This window comes from Eurytemora carolleeae, unplaced genomic scaffold, assembly GCF_000591075.1.
Source record: "Eurytemora carolleeae unplaced genomic scaffold, Eaff_2.0 scaffold529, whole genome shotgun sequence".
NCBI lineage: Eukaryota > Metazoa > Arthropoda > Copepoda > Calanoida > Temoridae > Eurytemora > Eurytemora carolleeae.
Window position 1 is genome coordinate 201717 of NW_019396573.1, and position 19761 is coordinate 221477.

The 19761-nt window shown below is 32.6% G+C and overlaps 1 protein-coding gene across 1 annotated transcript; it reads left to right on the plus strand.

Annotated features, from left to right (window-relative positions):
* Window positions 1-703: 703 nt before the first annotated feature.
* On the plus strand, window positions 704-14395 carry LOC111705728 (intraflagellar transport protein 172 homolog). The gene is made up of 13 exons (XM_023478375.1): window positions 704-802; window positions 2012-2125; window positions 3277-3374; window positions 4192-4289; window positions 4889-4981; window positions 6704-6834; window positions 7699-7872; window positions 8301-8378; window positions 8444-12586; window positions 12648-12734; window positions 12829-12918; window positions 13099-13189; window positions 13803-14395. The coding sequence occupies exons 2-13, from the start codon at window positions 2013-2015 to the stop codon at window positions 13869-13871; spliced, it is 5265 nt and encodes a 1754-aa protein (XP_023334143.1). The 5' UTR covers window positions 704-802; window position 2012; the 3' UTR covers window positions 13872-14395.
* The last annotated feature ends 5366 nt before the right edge of the window (window positions 14396-19761 follow it).

The window sequence follows — 19761 nt, forward strand, 5'->3', positions numbered from 1 at the left end:
GTTTTTTAACAATCAGTGGCCGAATTTAAAGAATTTGAGCGGCGTTTTAAATTTAAGCCGCGGCTTAAATATGGTTGGTTCCACTTAAAATTGTATCAAATGTTTCAAGATTTAAGCCGGCGCTTAATTTAAACATGGTTTTGGTAGATTTAAACCGCGGCTCAAATTCTTTAAATTCCATCTCCGGTTTTTTAAATAGTTGTTTTATAAAAGATAAATACAATATTGTATCACAATTATTTTAATAGTATTGCTGTATTCCAATATTTCCCACTTGTAAAATTATACTTTGGGATTCTGTCGTGATATTTTTTGTTTGTTGCAATGAAGTTTTGTTAATTACATGCATCTAAAAGATTGAAGTTGATCGATTAATTGATGATTAAAATTGAAATCTTAAATATTTTTAATCAGAACTCGTTTCAATTTCGTTTAATTGGAGAGCTATTGAAAAAAAAACGTAATTGTGTGAATGCCCAATATGTAACCGGCTGGATAAATATTTCTTTTACTTTGTGTTTAATGAAAATAGAGAGGATAATTGGTCACAAAGTTGTACCAGTAATGTCCTATCCNAGAATGGAGGGTAAATAGGGGGGACGGAGGGAGGTTTTCTAAACCAGGGCTTTCCAAAATTATTTGTCTTGGCTTTCCAACTCTACCTTGTGTTTATCTATCTATCTCTCTACCTGGCTTTCTCTGGAATTCCATATTTGGAACTAAAGAGAAGTAAGAATGTGTAAAAATTCATATATTTAAAACTGTCACGAATTAAAGATTTATAGTGTAAGAACTAAATCAGGTACTTCTATATATTCAATGTAATCCATCTATTTACACAAATCATAAATTGACCATTTTTATTCTGATTGTTTTGTGAGTGTAACAAATAAAAATTACATCGCTACCTATAACAAATGTATAATTTAAAGTTAAAAATGAAATATATTATTTGTTTTATTAAAATCCAAGGCTGTAAATTTACATCAGTTATCTTGGGTTACATATTCAGTTATGTGTAATGGCTATTTTATTTATAAATAACTTTTTTCTTCTTAGCCGTATTTTTGTTTGGGAATTCATTATTCTATAAAAAATTACATCGCAATGCTTAAAAACTATACAATTCAAAATTATAGATGATAAAACAATTTGTTTAAATGCGACAAACAGTTGTCAGTAGGATTAAATCTTTTTCAACTATATACAGGATGAGACTTCAAAGACGACTGTACGGAAATAATTAATTAATTAAATAAATAAATAAATAATTAAATAATTGTCATCTAACGAGTTTAACGGTCGTTATCCTTTGCGGATAACGATCTGTATTTGTGACTCCTATCTTTTATTATTATCTATTTCGTACAAAACAGTATTTACAATATTATGATGAAAACAAAAACAAAATAAAGCAAGATACATAAATATAATTTTTAGTTCGGTACATAATAAGTTAATATTGGTTGAGATCTCAATGGGTATTATTATAATTGATATGATATGATACAGTGGTCGGCGATACATCAATACAATAAAGACGACTTTTTATTAATAATGTTTTGATCTCTAAGATTTTAGAAGTAAACAAAGAGAAGATGTTAATGAACACTTTACCTAGATCACATGTTTGTGTGTCTCCGCTGTGCATGAACGATTGGTAGAAAATCAAAATAAAAAGTCGTCTTCATTGTATTAATATATACGACGACGACTGTATGATAGTAGATAAATTTATGTTTAACGTTTTAATCTCTGTTTGTCTTGTTTGCATGTCCGATCATAACTCATGAAACTCGTAAACCCCTTGACCGATTTGCCTCAAAATTAGTCGGAGAACTTGGTAGAACTTTGGGAATATTTTGTTAGAGAGTCTAAGTTAAGTGGATCAACTATAAAGTTAAATCGACCAAGTGCAGGGAGACGGCGATTGTAACTATGAGTAACCTGGGCAACGCTGGGTTCCCAAGCAAGCAATGATAATTCATCAAAACTATTACCTTTAATCTAGGATGCAGTTGAGGTATTTGAAGAATATCCAGGAGGTTCAAGATGGAGCTGCTAAAATCACAGCCATGGCCTGGTCTAATAATAACATGAAACTAGCAGTCTGTACTGCAGACAGGTACATAAACTGTACTAAAGACAGGTACATAAACTGTACTACAGACAGGTATATAAATTGTACTACAGACAGGTACATAAATTGTACTACAGACAGGTACATAAACTGTACTCCAGACAGGTACAGAAACTGTACTACATATGTAGGTACAAAAACTGTATAACAGACAGTTACATAAATTGTACTGCAGACAGTTACATAAATTGTACTGCAGACAGGTACATAAATTGTACTCCAGACAGGTACACAAACTGTACTCCAGACAGGTACATAAACTGTACTGCATATATAGGTACATAAACTTTACTGAAAAAAGGTACATAAACTGTAATGATGACAGGTACATAAACTGTATAGCTAATAGGTACATAAACTGTATAGTTAATAGGTACATAAACTGTACCGCAGACAGCTGTACATAAACACTAGTTCCATCCCCAAGAGATAAAGAGATTTTATTCAGAGCAGGGTTGACCAAATCCGATAATTTTTTAACCATCTAGTCCTGACATCCTAGAAACATTTTGATATCAATATCTTTTTGATCGGACAATAATTAAGCCTGTGAGAGAAAATAAAACATGCAGTGTTTGGTTTTTTTTTCAACACACTTTAATGTCAAAAATTTTCGGCCAAATGTCTCACCGGGGTCAATAAAAATATCTGCAAGACAGGACACTCTGTTGCTAAATAAATCACAATAATGACCCACAAGGTCGTCTTTGCCAAATAAGTTCGCACACTTACGGAAGACTAAATTAAAGGTTGAACACCTTTAGCAGAATTAAAAAGTTTACAATCGTCATTGAAGTCTCAATTGTCGGCGATTATACTAATACAATGAAGACGATTTTTTAATTCAGTTTTCAGTGTTAACAAGCTTTTTTTGAATTACAAGTAATTAAAAAGAAACATTTTTAATTGACAGCTTCTCTTCGTTTGCATGTTTATGGGTATCCATGATTCCCATAAAGTTTGATAGAAATCAAAATTGAAATCGAAATTCGTCTTTATTGTTTTGATATATGCAAGGACGATATATATGCGATATATATACAAGGACGATATATATGCGATATATATGCGATATATATGCGAAGACGACTGTAGGAACTGTAGGTAAGCCTATATTTCGATGAATCTTGTATTAGGGTAATTATGCTATTTGATGATACTGGGGAAAAGAGAGATAAATTCAGCACTAAACCTATTGATGCTAAATATGGGAAAAGAAGTTACATTGTAAAAGGTAATTTTTAAAATACAAAAAAGACTACAAACAGATTACAAACTATAAATTTCTGAGTTTAGCGATTATATTTTTCTGCTTTTTGTGTCAGAAAGAAAAAGTACAGTGATAACCAGAAAACAATGGAATAAGAAGACGACATTATAGCAATACTAAGTACTATTTGATGGTGTTACACAGCAAATAGTTATACTACAGTGAAACCCTTAATAACGAATACATCGAAAGAATTCATCAAATGTCGTATTCTTAACTTTCTGATAATGGAATGTTGCAGATATTTAGTTTTTTAATTAAATGATTATATAGAACTCTTTAAAACTGTTCCCGCATATTCATGGCTATTTATTTATTTTCGCAAATACTGAAATTTACGTAATATAGTATAAAACTCATTGAAAAATTGTCAAGACGACATTTGATAAATTATTCTGATGTATTCGTTATTAAGGGTTTCACTGTACAACACTTAATAAATCACTTATTAAATGAAATGAGTCTGTTTACACTGCACAATTGCCTCATGTTCATTGGACTAAAAGTCGACTTCATATTACAAAGTTTATTGGTTCTCACTGTAGTACTTATCAATTAAGGATAAGAAAGTAAAATTACAAAATGACTTTTCATTAGTCACAGCAAATAGAAAAATTAATTCCAGAACGAGTAATATATGTAATTTGAACAATTAAACAACGGATTAAACGGAGTGAGAGAGAAGAAGGAAAAATATTAAAATATAGAAGAAAAAAATTACACGAAAAATGGTTAAAAACAATACAAAAGTATAAAGCTTGGATTCTAAATTTTAATTTAGGTTTGGCTTTTAGCCCTGACTCTAACAAGCTGGCTGTAGCGCAGACAGATAATATCGTCTTCGTTTACAAAATTGGAGACGACTTTGGGGAGAAGAAGGTAAATATTATTTAAAAAAAACATTAATTATTTTTAATCAGCAATTAAGTACGTACGTGAAGTTGTCCTATACCTATTAGTATTATTATTATCATTATCAACATTAAGTAAAAAACATTTTCACAAAAGTGTTGAATTCTACTTAAGTTTATAACAAATTAACCCTAAACAGGCTGGGCGGGGGAGCGTTTGGCGCCCCCTCTAGTTTTTTTGCCCCAGCACTCTCATTTTTGACACTATCACCGTGAAAATTTGTAACTTTTAATGAATAAAAATTTAAAGGATTTTTAGTGTATTTTTTTAATACATGGGGTAGGGTACAGAGCGTTTAAAAGTCTGTGTAAAAAAAATCTAAAATAGCTTTTTTGTCACTAAAGCTACAGATCTTATAAAAACTATATTTAAAAATGGATGTGTCACATCTTTGAAAAAAAACATATGTTTTTTAACATTTTTTTACCCTTTTTTTGACATTTTTCCAACCCACCCTAGCACCCAAACTATTAAAGTTATTGGTTCAATTTTTTCAATGAGCTGGCTCTAAAAATTGGGATATAAACCTTTATGGGTTAAAAATTGGATATTTCTTTTATTTTTAGGTAATTTGTAATAAGTTCATACAAACGAGCGCAGTGACCTGTATAGCCTGGCCGTCAGCTGGTCCTATTGTGCTGGGGTGTGCAGATGGAAAGGTTAGTATGAAAACTAGCCTTTTTACATCTGGTTCCATGAAAAGCTTTGTCTGGATAACTACGAGTGAGATATCCATTACCTTCTCTCTAAAAATTGATTACTTTCAAATCTGGTCTCTCGATAAAATGACTTACGAATATCTGCTTTAGAGACAAAAGAGTAAATTGTCGTAATAAAACTCTTTAATGTATAGAAACTACGATATATTCCAAAATGTCAATCAGATAAAGGATAAAAGGGTACCGTTGTGAATCCGGTGTACCCCTATTTAAATGGAGAGTCACTGGAAGTTACATCGATTATCCTTTATCAAGTTTTCTAATTTGAAATTGTTCAAACTAATATGTTTTTCTCTTAAATATAGGAGACACTTTTTAAAATATAGTTCAGCTGCAACTATTTTTTACATCATTTCAAAACACAAAGAAAAAGAATTCCACTAAAATCTGATTCTCACGATCGTAAGTTCTAACTTTGTTTGTCAGTGTTAATTAAAGTTTTTTTAATAAGAAAGAAAATCGGAATCCATAAAAATGTGGAAAAAAGAAAAAATGTGCTAAACATTAATAAGCGAAAGGGATTATAAATAAATGCTCAATTTACGAAATTAAAAGAAATATTGTTATTAGAAATGATTAATTGCGTAAACATAACTGCTAAAATATTGATGTACATTTTAGACTGTCTGTTTATGTAAATATTTAGATTAATGCACAGATGACAGAACGTTAATTTGTTGACAACTTTTTTCTAATTATTTTTTAATTGAATTCTTTTAATTTTTAGATCATATTAAGTGAAAGGAATTGAGCTTTTGAGCCATAAACAAATTTTTCTAATCCTTATTTCTTTGCAACCTAATGGTGTAAACCTATACATTTTTAAACTTAGAATATTTGATCTATCAGAATTCACAGTTTGACATATCTAAGGTTCACAACATAAACTCATAAAAAGTCTCTTTTTTATGATAATCTAAATCTGTGAATGAAAAAGAAGTAGTTGAACTGAGTGCAGCTTGCTCAACTGCTATTTTGTGGGGTATATTCCAGAGATATTATTGGTAGAAAAAAACTGTAAAATTTCACGTTGTATGATTTGTTGTCGAATTGATAAAAAACAAAGAAATTAAGTCATTGCCACAAACTCGGATTTTTAAAACACAATTTCTTTAAAACCAAATGTCGTAGACCGTAGATATTTCAAACTATGAACTCTGGTGGATCAAACAATGTAAGTTTGAAATATGAAAGGTATGCATGATCTGGTTGTTGAGATATAGGTATTATAAAATTGGGATTTGTGGCAAAAACTCAATTCCTTTGTCCTATGATTCTCATTAAATGTATCCGTCAACACATGTAAATTAGGGGTATAGTGAGAACCAGAAAAAAATGGAATTCTTGTCGTCTTCTTATTGCTGTTTATTTTGAAATGTCAAGAAAGCTTCTGTTACTTTCAACAGACTTTTTTCTAACAAAAATCCTAAATATTGTAACTTTTACAAAATCCATTGCGACATTTTTTTTAGTAAATGGAAGAAAAAAGATGACATTTGTTCAATAGGTTTCTGGTTCCAATGTTTACTGTTAAATATACACTTTGAACCACAGATTTTGAGACAGATTTACACAATCTTAGTCTGCTTGATTAAATTCCTCCTAAAAGATGCAGTACAACTATTTCTTAATCAAAAATATATAGAAATACAAATATTATAGGTCCGAGCAGCGCACTGCAAAACAAACAAAGCGCAGACGTTGTACAGTACTGACAGCTATGTGTGTAGTATTGTAAGTAATAACAATGGAACCGGTTTTATATCAGGACACGCGGACGGATCTATTGTCAGGCAAGACAAAAATTTAAATTAAAAACCGAATTTTTAACTTTTATATTAATGACCTTTGACCAACAATTATCAGGGATAGGGCTTTTCCTTTTTTCAATCAGGAAAAAATTGGTGAATTACATTTTCCATCTATTTTATCTCCGGATCTAAAAAGCAAATCTAATTAATTTATTGAATCAATTTTTAATTTTTGTTGTCGTTTAAATATCTTTTCCTCTATTCCTTTATGTTTCAATATAATACACCAGCCTTTTACATATTTTAAGACTTTGTAAAGAATTGGTAAAATTTTTAAAAGGAATTTAGTTTTTGCCACAAACTTTGAATTTTAAATCCTATATCTTAACAACCCAATGATATAGACCTTAGATATTTCAAACTATGACTTCTGTTACATCAAACAATATAAGTTTGAAATATCAAAGGCTTACATCATTAATTGGTTTTAGAAATAGGTATTAGAAAATTGGGATTTGTGGCAAAGACTTAATTCCTTTGAAATTTAAGCCTGTCCAAAAATGACTGGAAACGGTAAATTAAACATGCAGCTACTGTGGATATTTTCATGATTATTTTTTGTTTAGTTTAGTTCAGTAAATAGGAATTAGACGACAGTTAGTGTACAGAACCAGTTCTTGTTTTGTTGTGCAATAAACAAGCGAAACTCTTGCCTTAAACTATAATTGTCTAATTCCTACATTTTTGCAACCTAACGTCATAGACTTCTAGGCATCAGATTGCCGAGATTATAGGACTTGAAATTTAGAGGTGGTCAGTTCCTTAAAATGACAAAATAATAAATAATTTGAATATTTTTGTGTTTTTAACATACCCTATTTTATTTAACCATATTGATGATAATAGATGGTATGTAGCGGAAGATCCAATGGCTAAGAAGCAAGGCAAGCTTGTTGTTCACTCAATATCTCCGTACGCCATGGCCTGGACATCTCAGCATATCTGTGTAGCAGGCCCGGATAAAAAAGTAGTTTTCTACACGGCAGATGGAATGCTGGCTCAGCAGTTTGATTATTTCAGGTTTTTATAATGAAATTTTTAGATTTATCCATATTGCTGTTTTTTATTTGTTTGCTTAATTGTGGGGAGCTCAAAATTGTGTTTCTTTATGGAATGTCAATGTTCTGTGGATTGGGTTGTTTTTATATATCAGAAACAAAGGAATTGAGTCCTTGCAACAAATTCTGATTTTCTAATCCCTAAATCTTTTGAACCCTATATCATAAACCTTTGATATTTCAAACTTATATTATTTAATCTAACAGAAGTCATAGTTTGAAATGTCAAATGTCTACAACATTGGATTACAAAGATATAGGAATTAGAAAATCAGAGTTTGTGACAAAGACTCAATTCCTTTAGAAAAACTAAGTGTACAACATTTCTAAATGAAAAAATGTACTTTACATTGAATATTTTGTTTTTTACAAATTTACCAATTTGAATAGAGACATTAACGAGAAGGAGTTTACAACCATGTGTTGCAGCCCTAGTGGTCAAGCACTGTGTGTCGGAAGCTATGATAGGTAAGCCCTATATCCATTTATAAAATTCATTGATTATAAAATTGAACATTTCATAAATATTTCAGATTGAGAATTTTCAGCTGGAGCCCGAGAAAAAACTTGTGGGAAGAAAATGCCTCAAAGGAGTTTAAGTATTTGTATAGCATTACTGCGCTTGCTTGGAAGAAGGATGGATCAAGGATAGCTGTTGGATCTCTGTGCGGTGGGGTTGAACTATTTGAGTCGGTCCTAAAAAGATCTGTGTGGAAAAACAAGTTTGAGCTGACCTATGTAGGTCCAAGTCAGGTTCTAGTAAAAGCTTTGACTCCTGGAGCCAAGGGAGTAATCCTGAAATCCTTATACGGATATGAGATTGAGGATGTAAAGATAATGGGAGGAGAAAACTATCTAATTGCACACACACCTGAAACCATGCTACTTGGAGACCTGCAAAAAAATCTTTTAAGTGAAATCCCATGGGCTAACTCTGGTGGCAATGAGAAATACTATTTTGAGAATGATAATGTTTGCATGATATTCAATGCCGGAGAGCTGAGTCTGGTTGAATATGGTAAGAATGAAATTTTAGGCTCTGTGAGGACAGAATTTATGAATCCCCACCTTATAAGTGTGAGGATAAATGAAAGGAAACAGAGAAATGTAGAGGAGACTAAAAGACTTGCATATCTGTTAGACCTAAAAACTATCTCACTTGAAGATTTAGTCTTTGGATATAGTCTTGGTCAAATAACTCATGATTCAAAGATAGATTGGATTGAATTGAATGAAACAGGAAAAAAGATTCTTTTCAGAGATAAACGATCAAGACTCAATCTCATGGATGTTGAAACCATGCAGAAGATTTCAATTCTAAACTACTGTACGTTTGTTCAGTGGATTCCAAATTCTGATGTGATTGTAGCACAGTCCCGGGACAACATGTGTGTTTGGTATAACATAGATGCACCTGAGAGAGTTACTATGCTACCTATCAAAGGAGACATTGTTGATGTAGTCCGGGAGGATGGAAAAACTGAAGTTGTTGTTCAAGAGGGAACCCACCAATTCAGTTATGAACTTGATGAAGGTCTTATTGAGTTTGGAACTGCTATAGATGATGCTGATTTTAACAGAGCTATCACATTTTTGGAATCCCTTGAGATGACTGCTGAAACTGAGGCAATGTGGAGAACGCTGGCTAAATTGTCTCTTGAGAGCAAGCAGCTGCAGATAGCTGAAAGATGTTATTCTGCCCTAGGAGATGTGTCTAAAGCTAAATATCTCCGAGAAACTCTTAACATTGGAGAAACTGCTGCTGAAACAATGTATGGAGGAGATGCTATGGACACACCAGAGGTTTGGGCAAGACTTTTCATACTGGACAAGCAATTTAAAGCAGCAGAGGGAATATACTTAGAACAAAATCAGATTGAGACTGCAATTGCTATGTACCGTGACCTGCACATGTGGGATGAAGCTCTTTCTTTGGCAGAAGCTAAAGCTCATCCAGATTTGGAAGAACTTAAAGAAAACTATACCCGTTGGCTAATGGATACAAACCAAGAAGAGAAGGCTGGTCAAATGAAAGAAAATGAAGGAGAAATTTTGGAGGCTTTAAGTCTTTATCTAAAGGCTGGCATGCCAACCAGGGCTTCAAGACTGATTCAAAGTCAAGAAAGGCTTCTGAATGATTCAGATCTAGTTTCAAGAGTAACAGCTGCTCTTCTCAAAGGAGAATTTTTTGAGCAAGCTGGCGAGTTGTATGAGAAGACTGGACAGCAAGAAAATGCTCTTGAATGCTACAGGAAAGGCGAAGGATTCGCCAAAGCAGTAGAGTTAGCTCGGCATTATTTCCCTACAGAAGTTGTTAGTCTAGAGGAAGAATGGGGAGATCTTTTGGTCAGGAATAAGCAACTAGATGCTGCCATTAATCATTACATAGAATCAGGAAAGACTATTAAGGCACTGGATGCTGCCATAAATGCCAGACAATGGAAGAAGGCAGTTCAAATTATCCAAGTTGTAAATGATGATAGTGGAGAGTTAAACAAGTACTTTTTCAAACTTGGGCAACATTATGCAAGCTTGAGAGAGTATAAAATGGCTGAAAAATTCTTTTTATCTGGAAACTTTAAAAAGCATGCGATTGAAATGTACAATAGTGCTGGGAAATGGGAACAAGCTCATCAGCTTGCATCACAGCATCTGGATTCAAATGAGGTTTCAACAATGTATGTGGGGCAAGCACAAGAACTTGAACAACAAGGGCGTTTTAAGGAGGCAGAAAAACTGTACATCAGCGTACATGAACCTGACCTTGCAATATCAATGTATAAGAAGCAAAGACAGTATGATAACATGATGAGATTGGTGCAAACATACCATCCTGATCTTGTACAGTCAACACATACCCACCTTGCACAAGAACTAGAGGGTGAAGGTAATCATAAAAGTGCTGAATCTCACTTTGTTGAAGCAGGAGATTGGAAGTCTGCTGTGCATATGTATCGGGCAGTGGATCTTTGGGAGGATGCATACAGGGTTGCTCAAAAGCATGGAGGTCCACATGCTTCAAAGCAAGTTGCATTCCTGTGGGGTAAAACTTTGGGAGGAGAATCTGCAGTAAAGCTTCTGACAAAGTTTGGTATACTAGAACAGGGAATAGACTATGCTTGTGAAAGTTATCAGTTTGAGTTTGCTTTTGAGTTAGCAAAAATAGCTATGAAAGAGAAAATTGAGGATATTCACTATAAATATGCTATGGCTCTGGAGGATGAAGGAAAGTTTAAGGAGGCTGAAGATCAGTTTATCAAAGCAAAGAAACCAAAGGAGGCAGTGCTCATGTTTGTTCACAACCAGGATTGGGATTCTGCTCAAAGAGTGGCTGAGGAACATGATCCTGACAGTGTATCTGATGTTCTTGTTGGACAAGCAAAGAATGCATTTGAAGGAAAAGATTATCATAAGTTTGAATCTTTATTGCTTAGAGCACAACGTCCAGAACTTGCCGTTAAACAGTATAAAGACAATGGCTTGTGGCCTGAAGCATTAAGAGTCTGTAAGGAGTATCTTCCTAACAAACTAAGAGCTCTTCAAGATGAGTATGAGAGATCTAACATGACTTCTGGATCCCAGGGAGCTGACGGGCTCTTAGGTCAAGGAAGAAAGTGGGAGGAGAGTGGGGAATATCAAAGGGCTCTTGAATGCTACTTAAAAATTGATTCTTCAAATGTTAAAGATGTAAATGTACTATCTGCTGCCTGGACTAAAGCTGCTGAGTTGGCAATTAAGTTCTTAGAGCCAGACAAAGCTGAAGAAGTTGCAACTGTTGTAGGCCCCAGACTGGTTGAAATTGGAAAGTTTAGTGCAGCAGCCCAACTTTACCTTGGGGTAGAAATGGTCCGTGAAGCAATAGATGCTTTTATTTCAGGCGAAGAATGGGCAAAAGCTAAAAAGGTAGCAAAGGAGTTGGAACCTAGATTGGAAGGATATGTTGATGAGAAATACAAATATTTTTTGAAAAATGAAGGAAAAGCTGAGCAACTTGCAAATGTTGATATTATAAGTGCTCTTGACATGTATGTGGAGCAAGGAAACTGGAACAAAGCAATTAACACAGCATCAAATCATGGACCTGAAGTCTTGCATAAGTATGTTGCAATGTATGCAACACAAATGATCAAAGATAGGCAACCTGAAAATGCTTTGGATCTTTACAAGCAATATGGAACTCCACCATATCCAGCTAATTTCAATATCTACAAGCGAATTGGAATTGATCTCTTCTCATCTGAAAATATGAGTACTGGAAATTCATATCAGATTTGGGCATCACTCAGGGACATGTACTTTGGCTTGGTGGAGAATTTGTCAAGTACAAACTCAGGAGGTCAGGCACTGGAAGAGTTTAACGTACTTCTTCTTATTTCCCATTATTATGCTATGAGATCAGCAACAGTACAGCACAAGCAGCTGGAGGAAATATCCACTAAAGTTGCCATTTCTTTACTTCGGCATAGTGATGTGATACCAGCAGACAAGGCATTCTATGATGCAGGGAATGCCTGTAAAAGTATTGGTTGGGAGAATATGGCGTTTGTATTTCTCAACAGATACCTTGATCTTTACGAAGCAATTGAAGAAAGATCTTTAGATCTTTTGGACAATACAGATTTTGTTGGAACAGATATTCCCTTTGAGATCCCACTACCAGATTCTCCAAGTCTCAGGTAAAAATATCCAACCCAGATGTGGTATTTACATTTTCTAATAATCTTTTCAAATTTCCAGCGATCGAGAGCATGAAGAGGTTAAAGAATGGGTTCTAGCAATCTCAATGGATCAAAAGGTTGAACAAACTCTACCAATTGATTCCAGGTAAAAAAAAATATAAATCAAATTACAGAAAATGTACTAAAATTGTGGTGAATACAGAATGTAAGCTTATTATCTAAAAGCAATTAATTTTTAGAATGACCTATGAAGCTTCCCTGGTAGCTTCCGGATCAGGAGCTGTCTCCAAACCATGTATTGTTACAGGATATCCGGTTCTTGGATCTAGGTAAGACAAACATTTCCAAATTATTGATGCTTTTTCTCATGAAACTTACTTTAGAAGATTAGCAATTTTTCACCAATCTTTATAATTCAAGCTGATTTGTAAATTGACATCTTGAGCGAGGGCGTCATCATATTTGTTTCTTAAAATGTTTAATGATACTGTATTTGTTTGATATTTCAGGATTGAATTTGCCCGTGGTATGCTGGCAAACAAAGAGGATTGGAACAAATTAGTCATGGCGGCCAAAATGGTGTCCGATGCTAATATTCAGGTTACCTTATAATTATATCAATTCTCATAATCAATATGCCTTACATATGTTTCGATACAGTCGTACCAGTATTAAACGGAATGGAAGTTATCTTTGGTTAAAAATTATTGATTTTGGAATGTTTATGTGTTACCTAAAAGATGTTCAGAGCTATGGGAACTCTTGTTTTGTGTATGTCAAGATCAATACTTGATCTGGGTCTTTTTAAGCCTGCAGATTAGTTTATTCTTTATTTAATATTCCGCATGGTAATAGTGCCCATCAGGGGTTGAAGGGAGCTTTGATTAGAGGAGAAATAACTGAAATGTAGATATGGAAAGGTATAGTTGTATGTAGATATATATAGGTATAAGATATAGATCCTAAAATTAAAAGTGCCCACACTGGATATTAAGATCAAATGATCGGGACTATAAGTATCCAACATAAAAATTCCCAGCTAACTAATGTTAACTATAACTAATGACAAAATCCTAAGCTTTCTTTCCAACTTATTTTTTTTAAGAAACACAATTTTTATTCAGCTTTATATTGCTTATGAATAAAGTTAAAATTATGACGAAGACAAAATCATTATTTTTTTTTTAATAATTTAATTTTGTTTTTCTTATAGGATGTGCTAAAGTTTGTTTCCAGCTGGTGTGGATTGGGAGGAAATACTCCAAATTATGCATTTCATTAAATTTTTTTTCTCACTCTTTTTTCTTAAAACGATGTTATGTTATGGACAGTGGGGCCCATGATACTGTGGTAATGAGAGACATTAAGCAATTGTATGTGTACTTGATGCCGTTGTTAAGCAAATAGTTTCAACATTAGCACTTGTAAAATTAAAGGGTCTGTGTAAACTACACAATTTCTGTGTGTCATGTCCAGGCCAATTTTAAAATCATATAAATGTTTGCTGAAGTCTAATAATTGTCTTTCTATTCCACAGTTCCACAGTCACGCAAAAGTTTTAAACAATAAACTTGATTAAAAGATAAAAGGTACAGTGGTTGTCAGAATATATTGGAATACAAAGCTAATATGAAATAAATGTGCTTTGCCACAGTTTTATCGGTATCACTGTATTTCACAGATAAAATGAATAATATTTGTGTTGACTCTATACTTCCCAAATAGATTTTGTACAATAGATGGCAACGTAGAATTTGTTCACTCCCAGTACAGCTGTATTCTTACGTCACAAGTGCCAACTCAATTCTTGTGTCCGACAAAATTATTAATAATAGGGATAATTTTAGGATAAAAGTGCTTATCTTACAGTAAAATAAGCTCAATTTGTTATTTGATGTGTTCTTTTTTTCTGTTTTCACTTTTTATTTTATCTTGGAAAACATATGTCCACTAATGTGAGAAAATTTAGTTTTTCTTGTTATAGTTGACACTTGTGACGTGGTGTATAATTGGTTCATTTTTCTATTGCCACATATTGTACTTGATAATCTTTTTGATTCTTCCTACCTTTATTCGAATACAACATCCCGGGATATAAATGATAATTCAAAATGTCGTCTTAATTTTCAAAAAGAACAAAAATAAGTATTTCTAAGAGAAAACAAATATTTGTGTTATTCTTATACATAAAAATGTGATGATCATTAAACTATTTATCATAAAATTTGTATGTAAGAAGATATTTTTACAAACCTTGAGCTGTTTAACACTGTTTTGTTCTCGACATAGTAAAATCACGCAACCTTGTACATATAATAAAAACAAATGTTTCTAAAATCATGATTTTTAGAATATCATTGTAGTTATGCTTGAGAATATATATATTTAAAGCAATCTAAACTTCATGTTTAAAATTTAAATTTTGTCTTAAAGTTTTTTTTATGAAATTTAATTGAGCCATCATATGCAGACAAATAATATGAAAAGCAGATTAAGATTTTTTTTAATATTTCTTTTTATGAACCAGCACAAAAAGTGTAAATAAGAACTACATGTACATTAGACCTACACTTACAAAGTTTACTTAAAGACATACAATTACAAAATGTACATGAGACCTACACTTACAAAGTTTACATGAGACCTACAAGTAAAAATCTTTCATGAGACCTACGATTACAAAGTTTGCATGAGACCTACGATTACAAAGTTTACATGAGACCTACGATTACAAAGTTTACATGAGACCTACGATTACAAAGTAAAGACCCATGTCTATTTTTGTGTCAGTCATTTTGAGTCTAGTAGAAATATTTTTTACTGGAAATAAATGCACTAAACAAGTTATCTGAGTGTTTGTGTTTTCACATAATATGGAGCATGTGAATAAGTTAACCCGGTGTTGGGTTGTCGGTCAGTTTAATCCGGGAGCTCACAAAGACACGTCCGGTCAGCTCGGATAACTACACTAAACATAAATGTTTCTAAAAATCATGATTTTTAGAATATTATTGTTTTTATGCTTGAGAATATATATTTAAAGGAAACTGAACTTCATGTTTAAAATTCAATTTTTGTCTTAAAGCTTTTTTTATGTAATTTAATTGAGCCATCAACAGACAAATAATATCAAAAGCAGATTAAGCTTTTTTTTATATTTCTTTTTATGAACCAGCACAAAAAGTGTAAATAAGAACTTCATGTACATTATACCTACACTTAAAAGTCTACTTAAGACATACAATTACAAAGTGTACATGAAACCAACAATTACAAAGTGTACATGAGACCTACAATTACAAAGTGTACATGAAACCTACAGTTACAAAGTGTACATGAGACCTAGAATTACAAAGCTTACATGAGTCCAACAATTACAAAGTGTACATGAGACCTACAATTACAAAGCTTGCATGAGTCCAACAATTACAAAGTGCACATGAGACCTACAATTACAAAGCGTACATGAGACCTAGAATTACAAAGTGTACATGAGACAATTAATAAGTTTAAATAAGACCTACACTTGCAAAGTTTTAATGAGACTTACAAGAACAAAGCTTTCATGAGACCTACGATTACAAAGTTTACATGAGACCTACGATTACAAAGCGTGTACATGAGACCTAGAATTACAAAGTGTACATGAGACCTACAATTACAAAGTGTAAATGTAACTACAATTACAAAACTAACATGAGACCAACAATTACAAAAGTTACATGAGACCAAAAATTACAAAGTTTAATTTACACCTAGAATTCCAAAGTTTATATGGGACCAACAATTACAAAGTGTACATGAGACCAACAATTACAAAGCTTACACGTGACCTTGAATTAAAAATTTAACGTAAAGACTTTGTGGGTTTTATGAAATCTTATTGTAATTGAAGGTCGGATGCACACTTTACATAATTGTCTTTTGTAATTTTTTGAAAAATTAGGTTCAGTAATTTTTGTAATTGTAGATTTTATGTAAACTGTTGTAAGTTTAGGTCTCATTACTCATATACGCATATTCAGATGAAAATTATCGGCTGATTACCTTTATTATAATATTATTTTGTATGTTTTATTTTTAACATTATATATTATAGATGGAAGGGGATCCGGTCTAATCCTAACATTCTTATAGTTCTTAGAAGATTTATATTTTAAAATTGTAACTTATTGTATAATCTATACACGGGCAGCCGTAGTGCATTTGAATTTCCGAGCCGGGTCAACCTTTCCGGTCCCAGTTTGTACTGTATCGCACGGACATTGGGTAAATAAAGCAGACACTCAATAGGACTAGCCGGTCCAACAAGGTTGACGCGGTCTGACTTTACGTTGAATTTGCTTTTGCTGAAGGGTCAGGGGTGCGTGTATAATATGTTTAGCTTGTTTGGGTGTTTTTCTTTGATTTGTTTGTTAAGTTAAATTTTGTTTGTGGTAACTCTCATATAATGACCCTGGCCTGGGAAGGTTTAAAAATACTTCTAAAAGGTTTCGATTACTTTAAAAATCTACCAATATTTTAAAAGCAGGAAACTCCGCTAAATTTTTTATTTTTCAAAAACCTCAAATTATAAAGAGAAGGAAATTATAAAGTAACTTTAAATAAAAAAATATACTGAGATTGCCTGAATATGTTAGAATAAGAAAATGAATTGAAATCAATCTACAGGGTTACCCACAAAGGATGAGAATTTATACTGTCTGTTTCCTTGTCTTCACGATTCCCTGCAACTGTAAATCATAAAATAAGTCATTAGATTTCTATATTTAAGGCATAATACTTAATTTAACCTTGGGATAATCATGTTTTAAGAGTTTCCAGTCGTCAATTAGTAGTCTGTTTACCCACAGAGACTTTACAAAGAAAATGCGCAAATCTCTAAAATTTAAACTTTTGATTATTAAAGCTTTGCTCCATAAGGCTGTCCTATTGATAAGTTGTTTAAAAAATCCTCTGATGGAAGGTTGCGTGAATGTTATAAAGCATGTTTTAAAATATCCTCCGGTGGGAGGTTGCGTGAATATTTCTTACTCCGATGGAGCGGAGCAAAAAAATATGCTGCTACTATCTTCCTGCACTCCTGAGATTGCCAGAATATGTTTGAATAAGAAAATGAATTGAAATCAATCTACAGGGTTACCCACAAAGGATGAGACTTCAGAGACGATTTTATGGAATTTATGGATTTTATGGAAATCTTCACGATTCCCTGCAACTGTAAATCATAAAATAAGTCATTAGATTTCTATATTTAAGGCATAATACTTAATTTAACATTGGGATAATCATGTTTTAAGAGTTTCCAGTCGTCAATTAGTAGTCTGTTTACCCACAGAGACTTTACAAAGAAAATGCGCAAATCTCTAAAATTTAACAAATTGACTCAAACATTGTTCTAAAGTTATTCCACATTCTTTTAGGAACCACTGTGCAGTGTGCATAATCTAATTGTATATTGTAATATAAATGTATGGTAATTGATCATTAGTTGCAGTTTAATTCTTTCCTTTGAAATGAAATCTTTGTTGCAGATCCACGTTGCAAATATGTATTGCAAATTCTAGGTTTGTTTCGTAGTCTAGGATCTAAATTGGCAGGATCATCTAGGATGCATCTAGGTGCAAATTACTACTCTTAACGCCACTTCTCTAATTATAACAAAGCGATAATGTTAGTAAACTCACAGTGATCCAAAGTCATGCTTTAAAGGGAGTGTTTGCGAAAAATGAAAGGGGGTATAGGCTCAATGAGATAAAAAAGCGCTTTTGATCGCTACTAATCTTACTTCTATCTGTTGCGTCTATAAGGAGAAAAGTGTTAAAAACGATTAATACCGAAGAACGTAGTGTCCATGCAAATTCAGAAAGATGCAACATACGACTTAGACCGTAAAAAAATATATTTAATTTCAAACAAATCATTCAGATATTATAACCTATAGTCATCGATTATCTTTCGCCACATTTGTATATAGTTGATTTTTCATTTTTCGCGAACACTCCCTTTTATGAAAAATTCCGCATTTTTTCAATCACTTCTTATGAACTAGAGCATTGTAATTAATGAATCGTAAGTACATTAAAAGTATTCGTAAGTTAGTAATGTAAAACTAAGAGAGTGCAACTCTTCAAAGTTGACACAGTGACCCAGTCCAGAAAATTGATGCAACTTTTTATGGCTCTGTGGATCTCCATGAACTGGATAAATTGTACTAATTAAATTATACATACATACAGTACGCGTATTGCATCCTGTATAGTTCAAGTGTTGCTATCTGGACCTGTTTGACTAATAAAATTAAATTTCTAGGTAACACAAACATACAGTACGCGTTTTGTTTACGTTATGATCAGATCAGTTGTACTTTGTCCTAGATTCGATGTACTTTTTAGTAATAATTTTTATTTAAATTGCGTTAATTTACGTATGCCATTCAGTACAACTTGCACATTTAAACTTTGTCTAGTCAAATTCCTACCTCAGTTTTATTTGCATTGATTAATTTGTTTCATTAAGTACAATATGCAGTATACATTGTTGATACTATAGTACGCNCTAAAGAGTACCGTTGTGAATCGAACAATACGGTCACTTGAGTATACGTGTACGGTCTCCTTAATAATTGGAAGAAAATATATGTTTTACAAAGTTAATATTAAATACATTATACACATCCGGCCTTTAGACCGTGGTATTAAAATAATTAAATTTCACCTTTATATTAAATTATCATTCTTTTAGAGTAGCACTGTAACAGGAACTACAAGGCTTTTATACCACCGTTTTAAGTTATATAAAATACCTTTCACAATTTTCATCAATACCATAAATGGCAGGCCACATTTTGGGTATCCCAAGACTTTGAATCTCGATATTTACAGCTGTCGATGAGTATATGCCATGTGCATTAAAAAACATATGTTAGGGTTGTCCATTTATTTTCATGTGTTTTGGGACACTCTTATTTCTATACATTATACATTTTAATGTTTAAAAATGTTTCCAAAGATTTTTCTTCTTGGGGGTTCTAAAAAGTTGTAAAATGTCTTAAAAATGGCCCTGAGAAGACAAGCATGGGTATGGGGGTAAATTTGAAATTTATAGAAGTGCATATAAATCATGTTAACCTTGGATATAATATATATATGTATACATATATATATATATAT